This window comes from Stenella coeruleoalba (genome assembly GCF_951394435.1).
Source record: "Stenella coeruleoalba genome assembly, chromosome: 11".
Lineage (NCBI taxonomy): Eukaryota > Metazoa > Chordata > Mammalia > Artiodactyla > Delphinidae > Stenella > Stenella coeruleoalba.
Genome location: NC_137157.1, coordinates 41,510,395 through 41,536,361, shown reverse-complemented (window position 1 = coordinate 41,536,361; position 25,967 = coordinate 41,510,395). Strand labels below are relative to the sequence as shown.

The 25,967-nt window shown below is 43.5% G+C and overlaps 1 protein-coding gene across 3 annotated transcripts; it reads right to left on the bottom strand.

Annotated features, from left to right (window-relative positions):
- Positions 1-1,245: 1,245 nt before the first annotated feature.
- Positions 1,246-24,073, bottom strand: CSRP2 (cysteine and glycine rich protein 2). 3 transcript variants are annotated; one of them, XM_079937207.1, is made up of 6 exons: positions 23,394-24,073; positions 12,044-12,156; positions 9,151-9,319; positions 5,536-5,665; positions 4,764-4,857; positions 1,246-4,189 (listed from the first exon to the last, which is right to left on the bottom strand). In XM_079937207.1, exons 2-6 carry the CDS (start codon positions 12,153-12,155, stop codon positions 4,113-4,115), a joined length of 582 nt encoding a protein of 193 aa, XP_079793333.1. In that variant the 5' UTR covers position 12,156; positions 23,394-24,073; the 3' UTR covers positions 1,246-4,112. The 3 variants fall into 3 exon arrangements, with proteins under 3 accessions (XP_079793333.1, XP_079793331.1, XP_079793332.1); XM_079937205.1 differs by lacking the exon at positions 23,394-24,073 and adding an exon at positions 22,182-22,429; XM_079937206.1 differs by lacking the exon at positions 23,394-24,073 and adding an exon at positions 22,207-22,429.
- Between the last annotated feature and the right edge of the window lie 1,894 nt (positions 24,074-25,967).

Genomic DNA, 25,967 nt, shown 5'->3' with positions numbered 1-25,967 from the left:
ACTCTTTTTGCCTTTGAATTGGAGTATGAATGTTTTGCTCAGATAAATTTTACCAGAATATCTCTGTCATCAGATATTTACTGGGATTGGAAAATACTTTTTAATAGACAGCAGTGTTTCTAGTACTAAGTAAGAAAGAGGGATTATTTCCATCCAAAGCATTAGAAAGCCTCATTGCTGCTGCTGCTGTTTCTTGGATCTGTAGGTTTACAGTTGTCATCAAATTTGGAAATTTTTCAGTCATTGTTTCTTCAAATATTTTTCTTCCCCCCCTTTCAGCAAACTCCAGTTATACGTATATTAGGCCACTTGAGATTGTCCTATAGCTCAGTGATAATTCATTTTTTAAAATGCCCTTTTTTTCCCCAGTGTTTATCTTGGATAGTTTTTAATGTCTTTAAGTTCACTTACATTTTTTTCTGCAGTGTCTAGGCTGTCTGTCATCAGTACTATTCAGTATTTTTTATCTGCCACATTATAGTTTTCACCTACAATGTTTTATTTGAACCATTTTTACATCTTCTGTATCGCTACTTAACTCTGAAAATAGAGAGTACAGTTATAATTGACTGTTTTAATATTCTTACCTGTTAATTTTCATATGTATGTCAGGTCTGGGTTGGTTTTGATAGATTTTTATTCATCATTATGGACTGTATTTTCCTACTTCTTTGCATGCCTGGTAATTTTTGATTAGATGCCAGACACTATGAATTGAGTGCTGGGTATTTTGTTATTCTTATAAAAATTCCAGAGCTTTGTTCTGGGATGCAATTATTCGGAAACTTTGATCCTTTCAGGTTTTGCTGTTAAGCAAGATTTGTTAGGCAGGACCAGAGCAGTCTTCAGTTCAGGGTTAATTATTCCCCATTACTAAGGCAAGACCTCAGTAATGTACTGAGGTCTCCATCCAGAGCTCCAAGAGTCACACTTCTCAATCTCACTGGTGAGAATAGGCACTATCCCCAGCTCCATATGAGCACCAGACACCATTCTCTCTAAATCTTTCAGGTGTTTTTTTCCGTAATCTTGGATCTTGGGTAGTTACCCCGCATGCATATGCAATCAGAACACAGCTGAAGACTTGCGGCCGGGGGGTGGGGGTGGGGGGGTGTTGGATGGCGCTCTACAAATTCCTGGGATTCTTTCTCTGTGCAGCTCTCTCCAGTCCCTCCAAAGCTAGCTGCTCTGGTTTCTCTGGACCCTCAGCTCTGTGTCCTCAACTTGGGGTGCCTTACAGCTCCCTCTGTATTCTCTCTCCTTAGACTATAGCCTGGAAACTCTGAAAATCCCAAGACTGACCTCATTTTCTCCATAACTTTCCTTTGTTGCCTATTGTCATTCGTTCTCAAAACCATATTTTTTCATGTAATTAGTCTGTGTTTTTGATTGTTTCAAGTGAGAGGGTAAATCGGGTTCCTGTTATTTCAACTTGACTATAAGTGGAAGTCTGAGTTAACACATTTTTTTAAAATTTTGTTTAATTTCTAATATGGAAAGTAATGATAGATGTAACTGTCATAAACAAAAGCTCTTTGGGGGTCCTCAGTAACTTGAAGAATGTAAAGAGTTCCTGAGATCAAAAAGTTTGAGAACCAGTGGTCCAGGCCATCATTTCCCAGTGCTCCTTGAGATGTTAGTGGTTCCATGGACAACTAATTCAGTGCAAGGCTTTCTTCAAGTTAAAACAGACTCCTCAACTACAAGATCTCAAGGCCTTCAATCTGCTAGCATGCAGTGTGAATCTACAGGAACATAGATAGATGGCTGTAATGCTCCCTGAACTTAATTGATCGTGAAGACTTTGTAGAACTAGAGTTGCCAGCAGTCCTCCCTAAATATACCAAACCACCACAAGGGGCTGAAAATATCCCAAGTGGGTCATTTTCAAAACAAATGCAGCGTGCAGCACTTTAATATCACAGTTGGATTACTTTGGGGCTACTCTGTTGACTTACCTCCAAATGATGAAAGTGATTCCTCCGAGAACAGAGCCTGCCCAAAGCCAAATTCCCTTTTCCACTCCTAGAACCACTGGAAGCTAATTTTATAGTTTTGGAGTAGCTGTTTTGCCATGGCTCCCAATTTAAGAATAAATTTAATTCTGAAAGGGGGGTCTAAACTTTATCAGGCAGAAATTTCAAATTACCAGGTACCTGGCAACTTCATGTAGAATATTTTCCTATCAGATATCTATTAGCATCTCCAGTACAATTTGGGAAACATAGTTGGATGGGAAATGTTGGCTCTGTGTGGGAACAGTTACAACATTCTGCTTATCTACAGCACTGAAAAATTTAGTGGTTAAAAAGGCATTTTTGTTCACAGATTTGCAATTTAGGACTCAACATAACTCACTTTACTCCACTGGGTGTCAGCTGGGATGGTTCAAAAACTGGGGACTGGAATAGCCTGAAAGCTTACTCACTCACATGTCTGTTAGTTGATACTGGCTGATGGGGAAGATCTTAGCTGAGGTTATGGCTCTAATACTTACATGTGGCCTCCCCATGTAGTCTGGGCTTCCTCAAAACATGGTGGCTGAGTTCCAGGAGTAAGCATCTCAAGAGAAAGAGGCAGGCAAGAGCTGTGTTGTCTTTTCTAACCTAGCCTGGTCCATTATACTCTGTTAGTTAAAAATGAGTCACTAAGGTTGACCCTTATTCAGAGAAAGGGGAATTAGACTCCATCTTTTGTTGGAATGCCAAATAATTTGTGCATGTGTTTAAAACAACCACAGAAAAAAATCACAAGTTACTCCGTAAATCTTCTTCAGTTCAGCCCAGTCCCTTTATTGTTAACTTCCCCAGCCTGCTTACCAAAAAGACCCTCCCCTCTCCCACGGTGAAACTTGCCTTATGGAACATGTGAAGTATTCAAGGCTATGATATAAATAACCATGAATTCTTTCACCTGGTATACCCTCAACTGACCTTTTCCTACCACGTTTCTGCTTTTTTTTTTTCTTTTGAGGTCATATAAGATTAAGATGTATTCACAGATTAGGCTGGTTCAACTTTACAAATACACATTACAGACTGATTATCACACCCTGCCGCTGAAAAATAAAGGGTTGGATTGAGTCTGGTAATGAACTAAAAGTTTCTGGAGAAATAATGAAAATATACCTTATATAGTCTGATATTCCTTTTCTCCCTGAGCCAGCTGAATATGCCAGGACAATGCAGCATTTGCTAATTTTGCAGAATTGAGATTTGTGAGAAAAACACAAATCCTCAACCCAGTTTCTAGGATTAGTAATTCACTATCAGATGAGAGTGGGGAGTCTTTAAAAAGTCACACTGAGCCTCAGATTCTGTAGTTGTCTGTAGGCAGCTGTTTATAATGATCTTTAGATCGAGATAAATCAAAAGAATTTTTAAGTGTTTTAACAGTGTGCCTACCCTGGGTCAGCGTACCTTTCTGAGAAGCTTGTTAGGAAGGCTTCGATGGCTCCACCCCTAGAGATTCTGCTTCTTTGGGGCCTAGGAATCTGCTTTGTAATACTCCCAGGTGACTAGTGCAGGTTGTCCAGGAGCCATGCTTTAGGAAACTGCTCCCAGCAAGAGAAGAGCAACTACTGAGCTAGAGTGGGGCAGGCAGGCAGGAGTTCTGCACTGCTGAATTAATTGCCAGCTCTGAAGAGCCGGAATGGTGGGGCCTGTTGCCTAGCAACCCTCACTCTGGAGGCACACTTGCCAGCTTAGAGAGAGCCACCTTTTGCAACAGCTGTAATGCAAACATTAACCTGGTGAGTCAACCGCTTAATAGGGTGGACTCTCTTTAACCAATAAAAATGAAGGTGGGGACCCAGATGATTTACCACTAACCGACATCACAGCACTCCTCCAAAAGGTTAATTGAAAGACACTGAACACTAAATTAAGCTGAAATTTTATTTAAAACGTAAAAGAAATGGTTCTTGAAATGCTGATGAATAAAGCGAAAAGATATAGTGCTCTCTTCCTACTAGTCAGCTGGCCTAGCCAAGTACAGGGCAACATACAGTACTTAAGTACTGGTAGAATTTCACAGCAGTTTAGTGTTAGATTATCTGTGCCTAGATTATGTGGAGTTTCTCAGTGTGTGATCTGGGTTCTGGGTTTGCGCCTCTACTGAGCATGAACAAGGGCTCCTGCCCCTTGGCCATAGCCAAATCCCTTGGGCCCAAAGTTTTTCGCATAGCATCCTACAAAAGAAAAGGGAAGAGTTAGTGCAAGTCCATTAAGCTTTGCTAGCATTGCTTAAGACTGATGTATCAACAGACATCCGTAAATTGAAAAAGCTGTTGGCTATGCCAAGAAGAGTTCAACTTATTTAAGGTGTAAAGTGTGCCATGTAGTAACTACGTTAAAGCTGCGAAGGTGAGTCCGAGTCTTCTGGTTCCCTAGTGTTCAGCTCGTGGTCCCAGCTGAGTTACAAGTATGCAAATCGGGCCAGACAAGTTATATATTTGTCTGTGACCTTCATATATTCATATGCTTTGCTTAAAACATTAAGCTGAAAGAAGACTATTGTTTGTTTTTATTTGTAGGGGAGTTTTAAATGACCAGGAACTTAACTTACTGTATCATCAAAAATGTTCTGTGGTTTTTCTGTCATCTGTAAGCATCTCTAGATCTTTTATTTTCAGATACCCAGCTTTTCCCCATTTTCAGAGTGCTTTTCGTCCTTTTTTTTTTTCCCCCTGATAGTGACATTTCCTTCACTAACAGCCAGTGTGAGATACCCATATGGACATCAATAACTGAAGTTAATTTTACCTTTACAATAGATTTCACCTTCTTTCTCAGTCAGAGTCGTTGACTCAAGACTCTTCCCACACTTGGCACATCGGAAGCAGTTTTTGTGCCAGGGCTGGAAGAGAGGAATGAGTAAGTTTAGATGCTGTGGCACAGTGGCTCAGGAAGATCAACCCAAAACAGGGTCCTGACTACTGTGGGTCAGCCCCAACCAGAAGGTTGAAACTGCACCCTCTACATTCTTGGTTGCTTGCAAAAGGGCTGAGTTCAGACTTCATCCACAGAAGACACGGACCGGACCGGGAGCTGTGCCACGGAAGGGCCGTTTCCCTAAGAGCTGTCTGAAACCTCGCCGCAAGCCCTGTGTGCTCCTTTGACGACCGCCTCCTTTACGGTTGAGAACACTGCAGCTCAAAGAGGGGAAGTGGTTAAGCAACTTCTTCAAACCAAATTAGCATCAGGTGCCCTAAGTCACTGCTTTTTTGGGTTTTTTTTCCCTTTCACTACACTGAAGAACCTGCAGAGTCCAGGTTTGTTAAGTCTGCCCTTGTCAGTTAACACCTTCAGGAGCGCCCCCTATGAAAACAAGGTTCTTTTAAACACAGATGTGATTTGTCAAATAACGGCATCACTTCAAAAAATTAATGATTCAGATGGAAATTCGATTAAGAAAAAGTTTAATTCAGGCATTTATTTATAAGGCAGAGCACCTGAGTGGGCTGCAGCGGGGCCTGTGGGAGAAAGGTAGTGGAGAGTAGTCATCCGCGGCTCTTAGCTCAAGACGGCACTTTACCTTTCCAGCTCCAATGATCTTCTCGGCAGCGTACACAGAATCCCCACATCTGGAACACTTCTCAGCACCTCCGTACTTCTGAGCAAATTTAGAAGTGTTTGGATTTGTCGTAGGCCTGTGAGGTTGAACACTTGTGGAAAGGGGAGAAAAGGAATTAGGCAAGATTTTCCAAAGGGCCCTTATAAGCCTTACAAGGCAGGCACAATGGCACTCTGGGACTTAATTGCTATACTGTCCCTTGGCTGGAGGCCTCCACAGGCCAGTACAGGGGAAAGAAGGAGGAAGAAATAAATCTCAGGGGCTGGCCAGTTATTATTTTAACCTATTTATGGGCTCATTATTGTTACAAAAAGACAGACAAGGCTCCAAACTTAAATGTCTGTCCCTCTGAATCTAAACTCATCAGAATTCATTGAATCCCCAGTGCTAACCTCTCCACTAAACAATTATGCTGTGTTTTATGAAAACCTACCATAGCACATATTTTCACCCCACTTCATATCATTATTATTATTATTCATATTACCACTGGAATCACAGCTAGCTTTTTTACTTCACAGAAGATAGAAAAAATCAGTAGTAACTTAAGCAGTTAAGTTCTGCACATAGGTCAGCTGACTTAGGCAGTAACTAGGAAAATTAAGTATGTTTTACAGATTACTTAATTCCCCAATATATTAGGGGAAAGTATGAATAAATTACATTTTTCATGGGAAAATATTTTAGAAAGTTTGCCTATTACTCTGTGATCTGTTTATCTTTACTTTTTCTCTGTACAATGTACTGTTTTTGTCAGTATTTACAGGTCACTAGGTAAACCTTGTTTTCCTCTCACTTCCTGTAATTTTTTTCCATTCAGTATGTAGATGTACCTACCATGTAGAACACCATTCTGGGCTCTGAAAAGATTTAAAGGCTTTCCTAAAGCCTTACAAGTAGGTTGAGCAGATAAGATGTGACAAGAGTTAGCACTCTGCAAAGGGTAGCTAAGTGTCAATTTTTCCTACTAGGAAAACAATTTTATCCTAGTTATATTTTATTAAATAGGTTACATACATATTTAAAGGGTTAATTTAGGAATACTGCCTTTTCATAAAACAGTTTATTCAGACTTTACATGTATCTTTAATATCTTCATCTCCACTATATCCATTTTTTAGTCATTTAATGGTTTTCTACACTTCTACCTAAGTTGTTTAATATACAGCATTTCTTGAATCATGTTTGATGTGTCCACTGGAAATTTTATTCTAAGCAACAAATACCAATTCCCAGTACTAATTCACAGGACCGAATTTTCCATTGTCCCTAATATGGGCATATTTTTTAAAAAATCTCCACAACCCACTGTATATATAGTCAGCCCTCTTTATCCACAAGTTGTGCATCCACAGATTCACCCAACCTCGGATCAAAAATATTCGAGAAAAAAATTCTGGAAAGTTCCAAAGAGCAAAACCTGCATTTGCCACACGCCAGCAGCTATTTACATAGCACTTGCATGCTCAGATTTTATATCCGTGGGGTGTCCTGGAACCAGTCCCCCATGGAAACCAAGGGACACCTGTACTTACTTTTAAAAGTGATCTTTAAAAGCTATTCACAATGATATCCAACACTTGCAGTTAGGAGTTTTCCAAGAAAAATTTCCAAATCTGCCAATCATATTAAGAAGAACTTTATGTAGATTATCTCCCACCTCCCTTCCAGCAACCTCAGAAGCCGTGGTTAATTGCTACCTCATATGACAGATGAGGAAATAGGGGCTTACATTTAAATAACTTGCTGAAGGCCTAGAGAGTTAGTAAATTGGTGAGCCTGAACTAAAAAATGCAGGTCTGCCTCAATGAAGATGTTTCTGCCCACTCAGTGGTGCCTCTTCAAGAGATCCCCCCAAAGCTGTTTGGTCCCCATAACTTTCACAATGACCACGTGCCATAAGGGCAGTCCAGACTGCAGGTACTCCCAGAGTTGTCATTAAGAGGGGCTTCTGGAAAAGGAAATCCCTACACCTGCTCCTGCAGGATGAGTAACATGTGGCCAGGCTAAGAAGGGGAAGAGGCAAGGACACAGATCAACACAGGCCAGCATAGAAGGTTGGCTAATTATTGGAGAATATGGAGAAGCAGGAGGAGATAAAGAGGAGGGGCCATTGGTCTTTGTGACTTAATCCCATGGCCACAATTGCTGACTTACTTTTGGGGTCATAGATGAGTTTTGTTTGGGGGGAATGTGTACAGGTTTATGTGTTTGAAATAAAATCTTGGGAAACAAGAATAGATTTTAACAAGTTGGAAAGGGAGAGCAGAACAAGAACAATGAACTTTAACAAAGTCAGAGGTAAGCTGGGGTCCTGCAAGTGATGGCATGCAGCAATGAATGCGTCAGCCCTCATACAACCGATGCCCAGCAAGGCACCACAGCTCAGAAAGTGAGTGTGGAAGAAACAGGAGAACAGAGAGGTGGGCCTCGATGCAGGACAGCGCACAAGTATGCGGGCCAAAAGGACAAAAGTTCAAATCCTGGCTCTGCCACTTACCTTTGTGAGCTGAGCCTTAGTGTCCTATCTGTAAGGTAGGGACAGAGTAACTCAACTCAGAGTTACTGTGAGGATTATATAGAATGAACATAAATGTTCAGCAGACGTTATTTCAGGCATACCATAATGCACTGTGCTTAAGATCATAAGCTTTGGAGTTACACTGGGTTAAGTTCCAGGCTCTACAATTAACTAGCAGTGTGACTTTAGGCAAATCACTTAATTCTCACTGTCTCACTTTGTTCTTGATTAAGATAGGAAACCCTACTTACAGGGTTGTGAGGATTACATGAGTTACCATACATTATTGCATGGTGTCCAGTCTACAATAAGGGCACAATTAATGGCCTTGTCCAAGGAAAGGCCATCTTATTGGAGTATTACACAGTTTTGGCCTCTTCAATATAAAATGGATGTGGAAAATGTGAAGTTCAAATGAGGGAATTAGTCAAGAACAGGAATTAAATTCCACATGAAGAAATTATGTCTCAACATGAATTACTAAGTGAAGTTTGGCAGATTTAGCACTTTGGTACCGAAACCTTTAAAATTTAGTAACACTAACCTCATAGAATCAAATACAGGAAATAATTTTCATTTTTAAGTAAGAATTGTAAGCTAGAGAAAAGTAATTTCTTGGTGAGGAAACATTCTTACATGGAAGGGCTGACTGAGGAATTTTCATTGACTGCTTAATTGCGCATGAGAAATGCATCTCATGATTCCGATACTACATTTCTCCATCATTTGAGTTCATGATGTCTGGTCTGTGAAGTGCTGTGAAACGGAAGTAAATTTAAACCACTTGCTTTTGAGAACATCACAACTCCTTGATAACACCTCATAATGCCAAAAATCGGGACTGGAAATCACTGGAATAATCAATAAGAACTTTGCCAGGTCCCAAGCTGTCCATTATTTCAAGCTTAAAGAAGGGTCATTAGTTTATACTAGAAAATCTGAGTCATTGTCTTTGATTCTTTCAACCTAAAAATCTGGAAACTCCCAGATTCCCATTCACCAAGCAACATGAATTGCCACCATGCCTTCCTGAAGGTCACGTGGTCTTGACTCACCTCTCGGGCTTGATGCCCAGCCTCTCGCCCCGGTCCATGTTGAGTGTGCCCGCGCCCTGGCCGTACCCGTAGCCTTTCGGCCCGTACTTCTTTCCATAGCAGGATTTGCAGTAGATCTCGTCATCGTGAATTGCCACTGTTGTACTATCTAAATTTTTCCTGCAAACCACTGAGGGGGAAAAAGTTAGACTTTAAAAATATGCCAAAGATTGCCTTTTTCCTTAGAACAATGGTGGGGCTGACACAGGGCCTAGAAAAGGTAAAGGCACAGGCTCTCTCACATTCCTAGTTTATTCTCTGGTTCCCAAAAGCCACTGGAGAGCACCTGGACGGCTCGCTACCTGTGAGGACGATTTGCGTTCCTCCATGGATACGATGGTCATTTCAGAAATACGTTAGAATTTTAACATCCTGAAGCCTCAAACTTTTTAGTAGGATCTGCCCCCCAGACAAGAGGGAGAGAAGTTTCCAAGATGTCTATAATTACACGAACAAAAGGAACAAAACTAGCACTTTGCACCCAAGACCCTTGCTCCCAACCTTCAACGCTCAATCTTTTTCATCCCCTTCATCCAAGTATTAAAGAACAAAAGGGTAGGAGCGCCTTGGGCAAGCTGCCTCTGCAGCCCCTCCTCCCCCAAAAGCACCCCCAGGGATAAAAACGGTTTTAAATCCAGAATTCTAGTCTTCATCACTAGTCCAGAAGGGAAAAAGTGTCTTCTTTCATCTCGCCACCGGCTTCTCCAGCAGTGATAAGTATGTCTGAAAATCGTCAAGTGGTTTAAAGTCTGCATTTGTTTTCCCTTCAGTCCCAAAGGAGAGCACATTCTTTCTTGATGGATTTCTTACCACATTTCCACGTATCCCACTTCATAAAACTGCCAAATGTCATCATGTTTTATCCAGACATTATTTCACTTTCTAAGACTTCAATTAAGCTTGAGAAAAAAAAAGACTTGTGAGAGAGCTCACTGGAAGCACAATCGGGCAGCAGGAAACCCAAGATTAGTGCAGTAGAAAAGGGGATTCCCCCCGCCCCTTATTTAAAAGAGAGGGAGAAACAAAAAGAGGAAGGACAGAAAGAAGGGCAGGGAAAGGCGACTAGCTGGCTGCTTCAGAGTAGAGTTAAATGATGAAGTTTTTATTATCTTAGACTGAAGTCTTCTCTGGTAGAACAGAAATGACATCATCTGCTTTGAACCTTGCTGTTGAGGTTCAAGTACTGAAATATGTCTGCTTAAAGTTAACCTAAAATTGTACACTGCTGAAGAACAAACACCCTTAACAGACAGATTAAATAGAAAAACTGGTTTTAAACACATATTTATTAACCGGAGCAAGTTTAAATGTAATGAGATTTTGACTAGAGAACCACCCCTTTCCCGCTAGGCCTCGTCTGTATTCTCTGCAGTAAAATTCTCCTAAGGTCTGCAAACTACTCTGAATTATTTCCTTAAAAGGCTTTAGTCAGCAGAGGCACATATTAGGAAGGAGTAATAAAGATGACCAGTAAAGACCTTGACATTTAATAAACACTGACTTGATTACGGTGTAGACATCCTGGCTTAACCTAGAGGAAACTTAAGAACAATTTCTCAAGTATTTACATTTCCTCTTTGTTCACATACTCTCTTGGTTACAAAGCTGCTGAAAAATATGGATTCCTTTAAAAAAAATTAACTTCTAAGAGAAGAAATGGTTAAACCAAATCTGAGAAATGCTAGCTATTATGGAGGCGTACATAGCAAACATTCATATGCTGTATTTGTATTCTTCGTAACTGCAACTCTCTGTTGTCTGTTTCTGGTCGTCTGCAAAGCAGTTGCTGTATGAAAAGGTCCAGACACCTTAAATGCTGGTGCCTAGAAGGAGAAGGACAACTAAAATTTGTGAGGGAAACTCTTTCTGAAGATTATTCCTTAGTGTAACCAGACTTCTTTTTAACATAGGCAGTTTCTAACAGTAATTTTCACTGCACAGTACTCTAGATATAGCGGAGAGCTGCACAGACGGGTGGGTTCCTCACGTAACAAATCCTTCGTTCAAGAAAATTTTGTCATTTGAATCAGAAGCTGATTAATGTTGAGCTTCCTGAAGCGGCTACTCTCCTTTTTTAAGACTGAAGACTTGGTTGTCCTGAGAAGGAATCTGCCGGGGAGAGGGGGCTTCTCTCCTGTTCCCTTTCTCTCATTATCAGGTACTGACCATCGTTGCAGCAGACGCCCACGTGCTGGTTCGTGGTCTGCCTCATGTCTGTACCAGCCACTCCGGTAATTCTCTCTCTATAAACAACAGTAATTCCCCACCTGCTTCTGTGGGATTTTCATATCCTACGTTCCTTTCCCTCAAATTTAGGACATCAATAACAAGAAATAACTCTGAATATTCACTACCAGAGAAGACAGAATTTGAACTTCTAGACATGTGAATTTCACCTAACAGTGTGGCGAGAAACCAGCCAGTTAGATTTCAAAGAGAAGGAGCGCTGCCAGAATGAGAAAGCTGGGGCGGATGGGGAGTGAGCCGTTCGTTCAGGAATCGGAGCCAAGCCCCTGGGATGTGCCAGGAACTGTGCTGGGTGCCAGACTATAAACAGCCCCGAGGTCTCGGTGAAGCGGGGGAGACAGACGTGACAACAGATAAAGTACAGGGGGTGCCAAGTGGAGGCGAAGCGCTACGGGGACCCAGAGGCCAAGGGTCTGGGTCGCCCCTGCTGTCCTTGCTGTGAGGCTGAGCGCTTGCACTGTCCATGGGGACAGACAGGCAGAAACCACGGGGCTGCTAAAATCATCCTTGTTAACAAAACCACAGTTTCTTCCTGAAATCGGTGAACTGAAGCTTCTGACACACGAGTTGTGTCCGCGCGAGCGCGGGGTGGGGGGGGGAGACTCACTGCACAGGAAGCAGCAGCGGTGGAAGCTCCGGCCATCGCACTGCACCTCCTCTGCGTGGTACACAGTCCTCCCACAGGCCCCGCACTTGTTGCCACCTCCCCAGACGGGCATCCTGCAGGAAGACAGAATCGTTAGAACGGACCCCTACCGTACGAGACGTCTCACACGCCCCCTGCAGGGCTTTTTACACCAGGGGACAGCAGACAGCGTTGGTTTCTTTATAACCTGCCCTGGCCACATCTGTAAAAGACCTGCGTTCCTCCAAAGTAACCTCGTCTCACCTCCCAAATCACAGCCCTCACTAGGAAACGGGCTTGTCGTGCACAGGTTTTTTTCTCCTACAGGACAAAGGACCTGCGTTTAGTACAACAGTGCAGGTCGCCAGGCACAGAACAAACTGCCGCCAGCATCCCCGGGAGTTGAGAAAGCAGCTTAGGGAGTGGGAAGGCAGACGCTGCCCACGCCCAGCCTCCAGTCGAAATGAACTGGTTTAAGGCCTAGCTGAAGAACTTACACTTGGGTGGAGGTTTTTACATGTTTCATTCATTGTAACATCACCAAATTCTTAACCATAGAACATACACGAGCTATGACACAATTCTAGGGAGGAGGGAAGTGCTGGGCGGCCCAGCAAGATTAAGCTGTATATTTTCTGCTCAAGTTATGAGAGATTATAGCATAAACACTTGTTTCTCTGACTAGCACAACTGCATGGCTGGAGCCTGGGAGTAACCACAACGAACACCCATCCAGGTGGCTATCATTTAAGTTTCTGTGCTTCACTAATCCCAGTGTCCTGAAGTCCAGCCGACAGTTGGTTTTCCCTCTCTGGTGGGCCTGTCCGTCCACACAGAATAGGCTACCAAGTTGCCTTCCTGGCAAAATGAATTGTTTGTTGACTGTGTCCGAATAACCTCTGAGCAATGTGGCCTGGGGGTAGAACTGGAAGTTTAAAACCTTGGCTATCTTGCTGTGAAGTAGCGCAACGTGTTCTAACCTCCTTCGCAATGAACTGGTCTACCTGGACCCAGTTTAAAACGCCTAGTTCTGAATGGACAGTGTGCTCAAGTGCCTTTGCCAGTACAGAAAGTTGTCCTGCAGAGACAGCGTGTTATGTTAGACCTGCCCTGAGTGGTATCTAAAAACACAGTAGAAGAATTCCTTTCATCCCCACTATCATTTCCAGACTTCCCTTTGCTGAGTGCCATTTGCAGCCCTTGTCTGTTGCGTCTCCTTGGATGAGCTGCTGCCTCTCTAGTAAACAGCTAGCTAAGAAGGCTGAGAAGTCCTTACTAACTCAAGTCTGGCTAGAAAAAAAAAAGGGACAAGGACAGCTGCTAAGCAAAAGGCTGAAGAATCTTCAGTCCTTAAGATAAAAAGGAGGGTGGAGAAAATTCCTATCCCACTTGCCCAACCTACACCGTTTTGACAATCGAGAACACAATGACTCCCTAAACAGTGAGATGAGGCCTTTACACAGGAAAGATTTACAGAATTAACCACTGTGCTGGGCACCCTTCTGGGGCACAGCCTTCTCTGGCCCCTCTTCTGGTAATACTTCCCCCAGATTTTCTCAAGGGCAGCCACCACCTCTTTCTTGGCACACGTGGTTTAGAGAAGTACTTATTAAAATGTGGTCTCCTGGTGACTGTCCACTGTGCTGGCTACCAATTCGAGACAACATTCAGATAAAGCGTTTAGAACGTTTTCTACAATTTTATGCCACAACAATCAAGAGCATGATCAGTGGGCTCCTCCTGTTGGACAGAGGACAGTCAGATAATCCGTGTGTATTTGGAAATTAAAATAAAAAGAATGGTCCTTTACCACAGATAGTTGGAGAAGCACTAGTTTAGAGGGTGTGACTCTACCCTCAATTCCAGGGCTGGACATGCGATGCCTCCCTGCAGTCAGATGAGTGCATTCCCCCTCCTGCCATGGCGACTGGTTTAGGAATGGGCACAGGACCCCAAGCCAGTTCAATGGAAGTTAAACCCGGCCTTCGGTTTAGAACTGTGCCAGTGCAGGAGTGGAGTTGTTAGCAGCTGTCTGGAAGAAAAGAACCTAAGAAGGAAGCCAGCACAAAGGAAAACAGAGACTAGTTTAGATAGTCTTTAGCCGCGCCTTGTTGTATCCTGTGCTCTTCAATTATATGAGCCAATAAATTCCCCTTTTTAAGCCTTGGGAGATAGAGCCCCTGGTCCTAGAAACAAACAGGAACGACACACGAAAAGACCTGACTGATACGACTAGTTATCCCTACGTTGTTGGCCTCAACTTGCAAAAAGCCTGTTTCCCTTGTTCAGACAGGAACAGAGTCATTTCTAGGGTCCACAAATGTTACCAGGCTCCTGTGAAGGCATCCATATAGGATCGATAGATATCCAGCAACAATGGAATATATTTGCAAGCTTTTCTTTGGTAGTTGCATAAATCTCTTATTCCTGTCCCTGGAGACTGGTGCTCCATTGTTTAAATCCACAGTGAAACCTGAGCCCGGCTATAGAACCTGACACAAAACTTGGCTTCAGCGCCTGCACTGGCTTGAGTTTGGAGGGCAGTTAATGATATTGACTTTGCCCCATGGCTCCAAAGCTACCCGTGTTCTGGAATGCTCACAGATACAACAGACATCTGCTGGAAGTATCCCATGATTTCTGAGGAAACCAAACACCAAACCCAGACTTGCAGGTAATGACGTCACAGTGACTTAAAATCAGATCCCAACCATCAACAGCCCAGCTGGCTTTTAAAATACTTTTATCATCAAGGCATTTCTCATCATGTTAGAAAGGGTCATCGTACCACCAACCCGTATCACAATTACTTTGGAGCAATCACCAATAAGGAGCCAGACTTTCTATCAAGACAAACACTATCCTCGGTTGTCTCTAAATAACATTTAAAAATATATAAAAACTAACTCATCACTCTGTGTTACTCTCTCTCTACGATAGAGCAACTTGGACTTTTAAAAAAGGAAGAATATCTTCCCTTTCCTTGTGTAATTCAGGGTTGAATTCACCCCTTGTAAAGTCAAGTCTGATTCTTACTGTACTTGCCACGCCAGCCAAATGTGAATAGGTCATCTTTTCGGGAAACACCTATCCAATACCTTTTCAGCTTGCCATTTTAAGAGCTTCCTTCCTTTGAGGGTGGGGACCACAGCTCTGTCTTCTCCCACACCATCAACCAGAGTGCTTGGCATATGTCAAAATATTTCATTTCTATTATTTTAAGGAATCCTTCCTTTTTCAACTTGTCTTTACTCTTCCCAATTTGATCTTATGCTTATAAAGACAAAGGTAGCACTGTCCTACTTCTCCGTCACATTCTTGGATTCTCAGTAAAATTTCCAAGTCATTACCTTTTTAAAAGTTCCACTCAGTTTAAAGGCTTTCCTAAGGATTTCTGAATAACGCTCTCTGTGGGCCAGGCTAATGGTGTAGTCGAGCATCCTCAGAAAGCTTCAGATGGGTTTACGTTTTATTTTTTAAGCAGGATAGTGGATAGTTGGGTGTTCCTTATGTTATTCTCTATCTTGTATGTCTGAAATATTTCGTAATGGAAGGAAAGAAGGAGGGAAGGAAGGAAGGAAAGGAGAGATGGAGGAAGACACTGATTTAGACAGACCTGGGTTAACTTCACTATTATAATGGTTGTGCAATGTTGGGCTTAATTTTCTTATCTGCAAAAAAGGGGGGAAAGGTAGCTCTCCGTACCTCACAGAGATATTGTGAAGATAAAACACAGTAAATAAATGCCTTGGCAGACATCCAATAACTGGTGGCTTGAGGATGGGAGGGGCATCTCATGCGGTCCATCCTGCTATCGGTACTCCTATAGGAAACCCACTGACTAGCATCTATAGAACACAGCTCAGAGCAACAAACAGTAAAGGAAAAAGTTATCTGATTAGTCACTCATAAACCTTTCTCTGGAACATTACAATGCACTGCAAGTATAACAACAGTTGCACTTGCGGGGACTAAGAAATGAAGTTCAAATTTACACTTTTAGGGTGAACCCCTATGCGTGTCTGCTGAATTTGGCAGAGGGAAATGGGACCATCTTCCATTTCTGTCACTCCTAGCATTGCTATGCATATATTAAAAAAAAAAACATACACACAAAAACCCAAAGCTTCATTTTTCCTACAAGCCCTTGGCTGCACTACTCCACAACAGCTGACATTAATCACAGCAAACTGGATTTGCACTGAGCAATCTGGGCTGCATGCCTTTCCCCGATCCTATGCATTAATTTACAAAATGGTAAGAGGAGAAATAAAACCCCACGTTACATACACCTCGCAAAAGAGGCCAAACATGGGCCAATTCAGTTTTTTTGTCTTGTTCTTTGGTGCTCATTGCCTGAAAGAGCTCCAGCACTAGGATTTATCCACTGTGTTGGATTAAAAAGCTTGGTTTACATCCAAACACCCATGTGCAGTTTCTCTTTGCGGCTTCTCCCCAGTCTAAGACACCACCCAGAATCAGTAAGGCTTAGCCCAAGAAGAAAATTACTGTAGTCTACATCTGAGTCACCTTGCGGTAAAGTTAGGTCATTCTCTAGATAACCAGTGACCACAGGGATCATTCTCCTCACCTGTGCTGCGCTGACTGCCTGCCTTATTTTGGAATCTGAATGACTCAAACCCATGAATTTTGAGCCTATGTGCCGCCGCTTGTAATTTAAATTAACTGGTCTGATGCCGAGTGAATCCGTCTATAAACCCAGATTCTAAATGCTTCCAGAAGATTTGACATCTTATGACTACATGCAGGGCTTTGTTATTATACAGAATCTTTGTTATTATGCTATAACTTCCCAAAAGGAGAGAATCTACTATAAAACAGTTTCATCTTGAGCCACATCCAGAGGGGGTCACTTGTTAAAGAATATGTAACTGTCCCCAATTACAATGATTTTTAAAGAGGCCAGAGTTTGAGAGCTGTAATTAATTGGAAATTAAGCTGCACTCAATGCCCATTCTAGAAAGGTTTTCTTCTGCAACCCAAACTACCCGCTTAGTCTACTTCCCTTATCTGAGTGAATACCACTGAGCCAAGGATAGGACTCTCTGTGTCTTAGTGATGGGCTCCAAGTTCCATTTGGCTTCTTCTACCAAAGGTAAATCCTCAAGCTGGTCTTCAAGAGAGCTCGGCCTCAGGATGAACTAAGAAGATGGATTTTGGAGTCCACACAGTCTCATTTCCCTCATATGCAAAATAAGGGTAGCAGAACCTTTCTTTCAGAGTTGTTAAGAAAATGAGATGAGAAAATGCTTACAACCTTTCTTTCAGAGTTGTTAAGAAAATGAGATGAGAAAATGCTTACAGTTGGCATTCAATTATTGGCCGCCTTTATCATCAGTATTTAGCAATGTTCAGTCTTTGTTATCAATACTTATCTTCTCCTACCCATCTCAGTCCATCCATTCCTTCATTATGTCCCTAATCCCTCTACATCAGGAAAACTGACTTACCTCCCTCCCTCCCACCCTCACCCAGCTAACTCCTGACTTCATTTCTGAATCTCAAGTAATTCTTCCAGGGTAGGGGCAGCTAATAAACACTGTAATGCTGTACTGTTTATGAAGCTCTCCTATAAATCTATTAATTCAACATCTTATAAGCCATATCCTGGGTTGGGAGCTGAGGATAAAAGGGTAAAGGAAGGGTGCCTGTTTCTCAGGGAGTTCTACTTTGGTGGTAGAAGTATGTAAACAAATAACAGCAAAGTAACCCAAATCACAGAAGCGTGTAGAAGGGGCTTTGGGAAGTCTGTATGGTCTGTTGATGGAGGGACGCCAAAACAGTTTCATCTTATTGATTGATTGATAGTGGATTCCTGGAACTATGTTGGAAAAGATTCTGGAGACCAGTCAAGGTTCCACATTAAAGATCACTGGGGTTAATAATGTCTGCCATAGAAACTGCAGTGCACGCGCCACCTCTAAGACATTCCAGGGATAAGAGAAAGAGTGTGAACTCAGAATGAGACAGATGTAAGCTTGCAAGTCAGTTACCAGCTCTGTGATCGTGGCCAAGTTCCTTAACATCTGAGCCTCCACGTCTTCAGCTATAACTTGGAAATGGATGAGCGCTCTGCCGTAGGATGGTTGGTTAACGAGATAACATTCGTAAAGTACCTGGCAGAAGCCTGTGCTCCACAAATATTGGTTTCCTTTTCCTTCAGGAGCGCTAGCGGGCCGGATTAATGGTTACCAAACGTTCAGCGGTTAAGTGACTTGCTCAGGTCACTGACCTCCAAAGATGCAGATCTAGGCTCAACCACTCATGTCTGACTCCAGAACCACAAGCTGTCCCCCAAACTCCCATATCTGATTGAAGGGTCGAGAACATTCAAACCACCTGAGCGTGATCAATCCTTGAGCTATCAACTTACACGCAGGAACACCTTCCTCTCTGGCCAGTCTTCATCCACCCACCTAGCAGTTAGCAAGTGTCCTCTGTGCTAATCGCATACCCAAACTGCTACTTTCAACCAAAACGTACTCTCTACCACTCCTCTCTGCCAACCGAAGTCCATCCTCCTACTGAGGGAAGCCTCCCTTCTATCTAATAAGCTGTCCTTTGTGTACCTCACCCTCACCATTCATTAGTAATTCTGTATCCTGTTGCCACTCATGTCTTCAACTCGGAGGACACCTTGACCCAGATTTGGAGGCTGTCAAATCACACGTTAGAACACAACTGCGCTCTCAGCTCGGGCACTCTGACCTCCACCTGCCAGCCCCAGATAGCCACAATCTGTGCAAACTACGAGCTATTCAATTATTCAAGCAATTTAATGTTTGTGTGATTTTTACATGGAGTCAGACTGAGACTTATATGCCAAGACTACTGTTTATTTGCCAAAAGATCTTAGGCTGTTATCTGATCTGTTCGCTTTCTCATTTTAAAAACGGAGATACTGCTTATTTATATCGTAAGGCAGTTTTGAGATTGAACAATACATGTAAAGCCCTTCGAATAATGCCTGCCACATGATAAATAACAGTAATTAGAAGTACTTACGTAAAGCTTACTATACCTATGTTAAGTAGTCTACTTATATGAACTTAATCCTCATAACAGCTGAGGTAGGCATTATCCTCGCTGCATGGGTGGGAAAGCTGAGGTGTAGATTATTAAGTGGCTCGTAACTGTAAAACCAAAACACAATTACCAATTCAACTTAAAAATACCAGAGAAACTCAAATAGACTATACTGAGTTTATTTGACTGATGTTTCACTAAAACTAAAACACTGCTAGCAACACAGACACAGCAGTGACGGATGTGGCTCTAGCACAGGTTCTTTTAAATTGGGTATTTTCTGTCCTGCTGTGGGGGGTATGCAGATTTGATTCTGTCTTCGCTTTCCTCTTCTGGAGGAGAAGCCACCATGAAACCTAACTGGGAAGTCATGTGGCCCTAATGTATTAAATGGTATGTGTCCTCTTATTAGTCAAGGACAATTAGTAGTACTGTTGGTACAAACAAAAAAGCAAGGAACCTGAGAGCCTTTGCAAATGACTCACAATATACTTCTTTTGCTTCTTCCTCTAAGACTTACACTAAAATGTACAATTTTTATAATCAGAATTTGTGCCTGGCTCCTCCACAATCCAGTTTGAGAAAACTCCCGTAAGTCAGTCAGGGTTCTTAACCTGGGGTCCACAGATTCCTTGAAATTCTGGGGATCGCTGAACTTGGTACCATGTACTTTATTTTATGCACCAAAAACAGTTTGAGAAGGGGTCCAGAGGCTTCACCAGACTGCCAAAAAGTTCCATGACACAAAAAAGTTAGGTATTACCATCCTAGGTAATCAAGACCCCAAGTGTAGGGAACCCCACCCAATAGAACACAAGGGATGCCACGCAAATACCAGCCCAGGAAATGATACAGTTGAGGAAACCTGTGAATATCTACAAAGGGAAGAAAGCTGGCCTCCAGGCAAGGCCTAGGCAATACTGTTCAGAGTCAGCAATCTTCTGGAAGAGGCTTTCACTGATAGCCGTTTCCCCCTATATTCAACAAAGAGCAGAACAGAGTCTAATTACAAGGAACCTCTCCCAAACTGGGCTGGGTTTTATACAAGGAACAGCATGCCTTCCGAGAACCCCTGCAAGGTATGTGCTATTACACCCATTTTACAAGATGAAGTAACTGAGACCAGAGAGTAAAATAACTTGCCTAAGGTCATCAAACCAGTGGCTGCTGAAGCTGGGATGTGAATTTGGGCCCAACTGGTCAGTCCTGTCCTTCTCACCATGCTATGCCTCCTCTCCCGCTGTGGGCTTGCTCTCCCCCGCTCATCTGATTTACCTGATTTTTGACAGAGAAGAAAAATTAGAGGCCCAGATGTCCACATTTAGTGGCGGCGTCAAGGCTGGACCCAGGCTTCTAAAGCTCATTTATTACTGCCCCCTCTAATCTATGCCAACATTCTTGCTATTTTAGTATAAAATACAGTTTCCTCAAAATCCAAGTGAGTTGGCAATTTCATCAGGACAGACCTCCAATGAGTACTGCTTTCAGCCCAGTATTTGGCATATACCAGTATCAATCAATATTCGTGAATACATTTGGAGGAATCCATTAAAAAAACTCATGATAGAAACTGTAGATCAAATCTGCTAATATTTCTATTGTTTGAGTCCAATTAAATCTTTGTTCTCTACAATTGCAATCTTACTCATTCCTTCATTCATTCATTCAATTAACCAGCATTGGCTCTGGTCCAACGGTGTGTTTAAGACACCCAAGCCAAGCACTGTGAATTTCAAAGACTCATGGGATACAGACCCCCCGTGTCTACCTAACTTCACTCTGAAAGAGCAAAGGAAACGAATCCAGGGTAAAAAGAACCTTGAGAAATATTGGTAAAGTATAAGTGGCAGTCAACTTCAGAGGGCAATGACCAAGGAGACTGTGGAGGGAGACCACGAAAGACTTAATAAAATTTGTTCTCGTTTGGTATGCAGTTTTTAACGTATGTGCAACTCACCCTTTAGGAATCCACTGCCCATCTTTCCTGAAAATTTGAGTCAAATTATAGCCAACTCTGTGGCTGTCCTATTTGAATTCTTGGCATTTTTTATAAGTAGAGTTTTAAAACAGGTTAACTAGAAAAGTTAAGAACTAAAGAGACCATTTTTACTGCCGAGTTAAAAAAACTACCCAAAATAAAAAGTATGTGGAAAAGGAAAAGGAAAAAGTCTGGTCTGCAGACTGCAAATAAAACAGGTTGAACATGTGGGGTAACCATTTAAAGAAATATCGTTCTACAAACGTCCTGGCTGTGTGGGGGGGCGGGCAGGGCAGACCAGACGTGGGTGTCTCCCGACTCAGAAAACCCACCCTGCCCCCCCCCCACCGGGGACTGCCTACGTGGAGCTTTGGAACCGAGGACGTGATTTGCAGGACCTGTTGCAGAATTTACAACCAAGCATTCTTGCTTTCCCGGTTTGTACCTGAATGGTAGAAAGTTCCGGAAAAAGCTGGGAGTGATCAATATGACGTTTCACTGCTGTGCCTTCAACATTTAAGGTTCAGCGCTCGGTGGGCAGAGACCACCAAACAATGGGGATACCAGGAGCTCTGTACCGCAGCAGGGGAAGGATTTCGGGCTCGACAGGCTGGGGGAGCCCCCTCAGCACCCCCAGGGCTCCGAACCAGCTGGGAAGGTCGCCCTCGGCGTGCAGCACACTCGGGGCACAGGAGACCCCGAGACTCGGATCCCGCCCTCCCCTTTGCGAAGAGAGAACGCGCCACTGGAGGAGGGGGCCCTAGGCTACTAAAAGGCGGATTAGCAGCCCCGCGAAACTCTGGATCCCACCTCTCTCTCCCAGAGAAACCGTGATGGAGGTCGCGCACGATTATTTCTCTGCGCAGCGGACCCGGGATCCGAGAGCAGGGCTGAGGCGGCCACGGGGAACGGGGCAGGTGTGTGGAGATCGGGGCGCAGGGGTGAGGAGGATGGCTAGGGGGACCAAATGGGGACCAAGATGGGGACATCGGAGGATATGAGAGGGGGCGCCGGCAGGGCGGCCTCCGCATCCCAGGAGGCTGAGGGAACCCCCACCCCCGGGGTCGGCGGAGACGCCCGCACCTCCCTACTCACTCGAGTCGCAAGCAGGACCACGCACCGCGGGCAGAACTAGCGAGAAGCAGTCGGTGAGAGCGCGGCGGGAGTCCGGGAGCCAGGACGCAGGGAGCGCCGGTACCTTTTCAAGCCCCCTGTGGGCGTGGCCAGTGGGTGCCCCGCCCCCACTCCTCCGCGCCCCGCCCCGCCTCGCCTCGCGGCGCCGCGGCGCGCCGCGCCGCGCCGCGCCTGGCCGATTCCCGGACCGGCTCGGAGGACGGGAGGGGGGAGCTGCTCGCGGCCGGGCTCCGGGGTAAAGACAGAGAGACAAAGGCAGAATCCCGCCTCTTCCTGCTGCTTCCCGCGCGGCCAGCATCTTCCCACGTAGCGGGACCGCTCCCGCCGACTTTACTCCTCTCGCTCGCAACGGGAGCCCGCAGTTTCTAGAAGTGGTTAACCGGAGTCGGGAAAGGAGGCTTCCTCGCCCTGCAGAGAGGCCGGACGGCGGGGCTGTCCCGTCGGGAAACAGCCCTCGCCGCCCTGCTACGTGCCCTTCCGACCGCGGTTGCCAATTCTCCTTTAGGAGGGAACAGTCCAAGGTCGAGTTTCCAGCAGTAGAAAACCGGCCAGATCGGGAGTTTCCACCACACCGTCCGTTGCCTTTCCCTTATAAGTAAACTCAACGTGATTAACTTCCCCAGTGGACAAGTATCCGCTGGCCCGATTTCCAGCTTCTGGGAATCCGCAACATTCCTGTTCTTAAAGAGCAAAATTTCTCATCTAGATTAAATAAATGACGTTACCAAAAAAGCCTCATTACTCAAGTGTTTTGCCTTTCCCACCATCGGGGGGCATGGCTGCACACGCTGCCGAAGGGGTGCAGGGGGTGCGGAGAAACACACCCAGAAACCCGGGCGCCAAAGGGCCTTGGGATTACATTTGTCGGTATCAGAAAAGCCCAGGGACAGCAGTGACAGCCGAGGGGACCTAATACCTGAACTACAGGCTGATTTATTGTTTTAGATGAAAAGAAAAACAAACAATGCCATCTTTATCTTGTTCACATTCTAGGCCGACTGATGACCTCTGTGCCAGAAGTGAGGATCCCTGAGAGTTGATGTTTGGGAAAGTGGAACACTCAAGAAAGACAGTGACCAAGGCTTTCCCTCAGGCCACAAATGCAATAGCCTCCTCTAGTGCAGAGCTTCTCAAACTCCACACTGTAGACCTTTGGGGCTGGGTAATTCTTACCTATGGGGGCTGTCCTGGGTGTTGTAGGATGCCTACAGCCACTAGATGCCAATAGCATCCCTCCCTCCACACTGTAACAGTCAAAAAGTCTCCAGACAGTGCCAAATGCCCTCTTGGGGAGGGGGCAGAGGGCATTGGTTGAGGACCACTGCCCTGGTATATATCTGCATGATAAATTGCAGAAGTGGCTTATAATATTATTATTGTTTTATTTTATATGCTGGGGCCAATCCAGGATAAACCCATTATAAGAGCAGCCTTATTCTCTGTCCACCCAGTACTGTACAAAAACACATAGTGGTGATTGACATCTCCTGATATTGTGGCAGGAGTCTGGAAGTATTCCTGCCTGCTGTGAGCTTTGCTAAATATGGGCAGTCCATGTTTTCATGACATCAGCTAATGTAAGAGCCAGCATGAAAATTCTGTCCTTCTGATTCGACATTCCCTTTATCTCTGCTGCTTACAGTACTTACTTTTTCTTGCATTGGTTTATGTCGTGTTTCTACTGAATGAAACTATTGGTGAATTTTGATGCCGCACTGGTTTTCAGCACACTGTTGTCCTTTCTCTCCCACCCTTGGGTTCTTTTTAATGCTTCCATGACCTGACCTGTTTGCTTTCTGACATGCTCATGTTGTCCCTAAATTGCACAGCCACCTCCTAGCATTTGACGTTGGGCTTGCTCCTGACCTGAAAGTATTTCTGCTATCTGTCTATCTGTCCCTCTATGTCTTTGCCTGAGTGTATTTTACAGTGAGTCTGGGGGTAATGTGCAGCATTTAATTTTGAATAAATCTATATTTGTATCTAATTACCCACAGTTAAAAAATATTTTATTTCTCTTTAAACATTTCTTTAAACTGTTGACTCTTTTCATTATAAATGTTAGGAAATCCTTTCAGTTTATTTAGACAGAGTGGTGCAAAAGAAAGAGTGTGAACTTTGGAAACAAACAGATGTGGTTTCAGCATACAGCTCTGACGCCTACTAGCTCTGTGAGCGTGACCTAATGCTTGACTTCTTTGTATCTGTTTCTTTATCTGTAAAATGATGACAGTACACACCTTGTAGTATTGTTGGGAGGATTAAATCAGACGATGTATGTAAAATGCCAAGTATAGCACGTGGCACCTGGTAAATACTCCATAAATGATGATTGTTATGTTAAGCAAGCGTATCTTGATGTCCTCTTCTGACTTGAGAAAGAAGTAGAAACTGGTCTTTGCTGAGCATTCATCTTATGCTGACTACTGAAGGGTTTGGTAGTAACAAAGTATTACGTGTTTTCCAAAACAGTTAAGAGCCTGCCAGTAGAAAGTAAATTGCGTGCCTGGGGAAGAGCTAGTGGGAGAAATGTGCGCTCCTGGAGAAGAATAAGCCTTTCTTAATTCCATATGGTCCTAGTCTGTTTGACTCCTTCAACCTTATTATAAGAGGCAAAATTGAAGGTTAAATATGTCCAGCAGGATGTTTCTTTTTCCCAAGAAACGCACATTATACTTGTAACAGCTCCTTCAGTCTCTGGAACCCATTAACCAATTTTGAATCCAAGTCCTTTGTCAACGCTGCTGTCCTAAGTCAAGCTGAACCAAGGTTGCCTTTCTTCGTGACCTTGTGCTCCAAGGTCAGATTTTTCAAATATTTTTATTCTTTTTATTTCATGCTACTTTTTCTTAACAAAACTCTGAACCAGATGAGTGTGAATATAAACACAGGGCTTCTTTATTTTATTTTAGGGCAAGGATTTCTTCCCAGAAGCCAACTAGGTGGAGAGGAATCTTTTAGTATACGTTAAATAAAGGAAAAAATAAATTCTCTCATTTTGCTTACGTACATGCTTAATAATAAAGAAGCAGCTGTTCCCATCTTATTTCTTAGCAAAGATTTAGCAGCAGTGGTGGGAATTAAAAATTACTCAGACTCAACCCTGATACTCTGTGAGGCATTTTCTGGCAGAGAATAGAATAAGTTATATATGCTTAAAGCCTGAAAGGTAGATTAAAGTATCATTTTTTATACTTGCCATAGTTGCTTTTTTTTAACTTGCTTCAAACTCCCACTTTCTTATAACCTGCATTATTTCTTAACCTTTTCTTTAACGAGTACTCTTTGTCTTCAGTGCTTTATCTTCTCTTACAGTGTTGTTTAGGTTTTCTTTTCTACCGGAGCTTTCTGGCTTTTCTAGCTCTGCTTATGCTTGCTTATTACAGCGGAGTTTTTCTAGCTCTACTAGTATGAAAAATACCATTAACTTTAACCTCCGAATCAGTCCGTTTCATCCATCTTAACCCCTTAAATGCCCTATCCCACTTTTCTCTCTTCTTTGCAGTTGATGACATCACCTTCTCTTTCATTCGAATTCCCAGCCACCAGCCAACATTGCCCTCAGCCTTCCTCCTCTTTGCCTCGAATGGCCCATATTTTCTCCCATGTTTACACTTGCTGTCCCTGACCTCAGGGGAACAGGTGGTTCTCCAACCCTTACCAAGAATATTCACTCTGCTTGTGCTTCTGATTCATTTGGGCATTCTTTGTTATATTCCTTTGCTCTTCAATTTCTCTGTCTCTACT

Bases quoted from the DNA above. Each gene is read 5' to 3' on its own strand.
- CSRP2 (XM_079937207.1), bottom strand. From the start codon at position 12,155: ATGCCCGTCTGGGGAGGTGGCAACAAGTGCGGGGCCTGTGGGAGGACT. The intron at 9,320-12,043 runs GTGAGTCTCCCC...TTTCCCCCTCAG, and splicing joins CCGCTGCTGCTTCCTGTGCA to TGGTTTGCAGGAAAAATTTA. The intron at 5,666-9,150 runs GTGAGTCAAGAC...CCTTTCCACAAG, and splicing joins CTGGGCATCAAGCCCGAGAG to TGTTCAACCTCACAGGCCTA.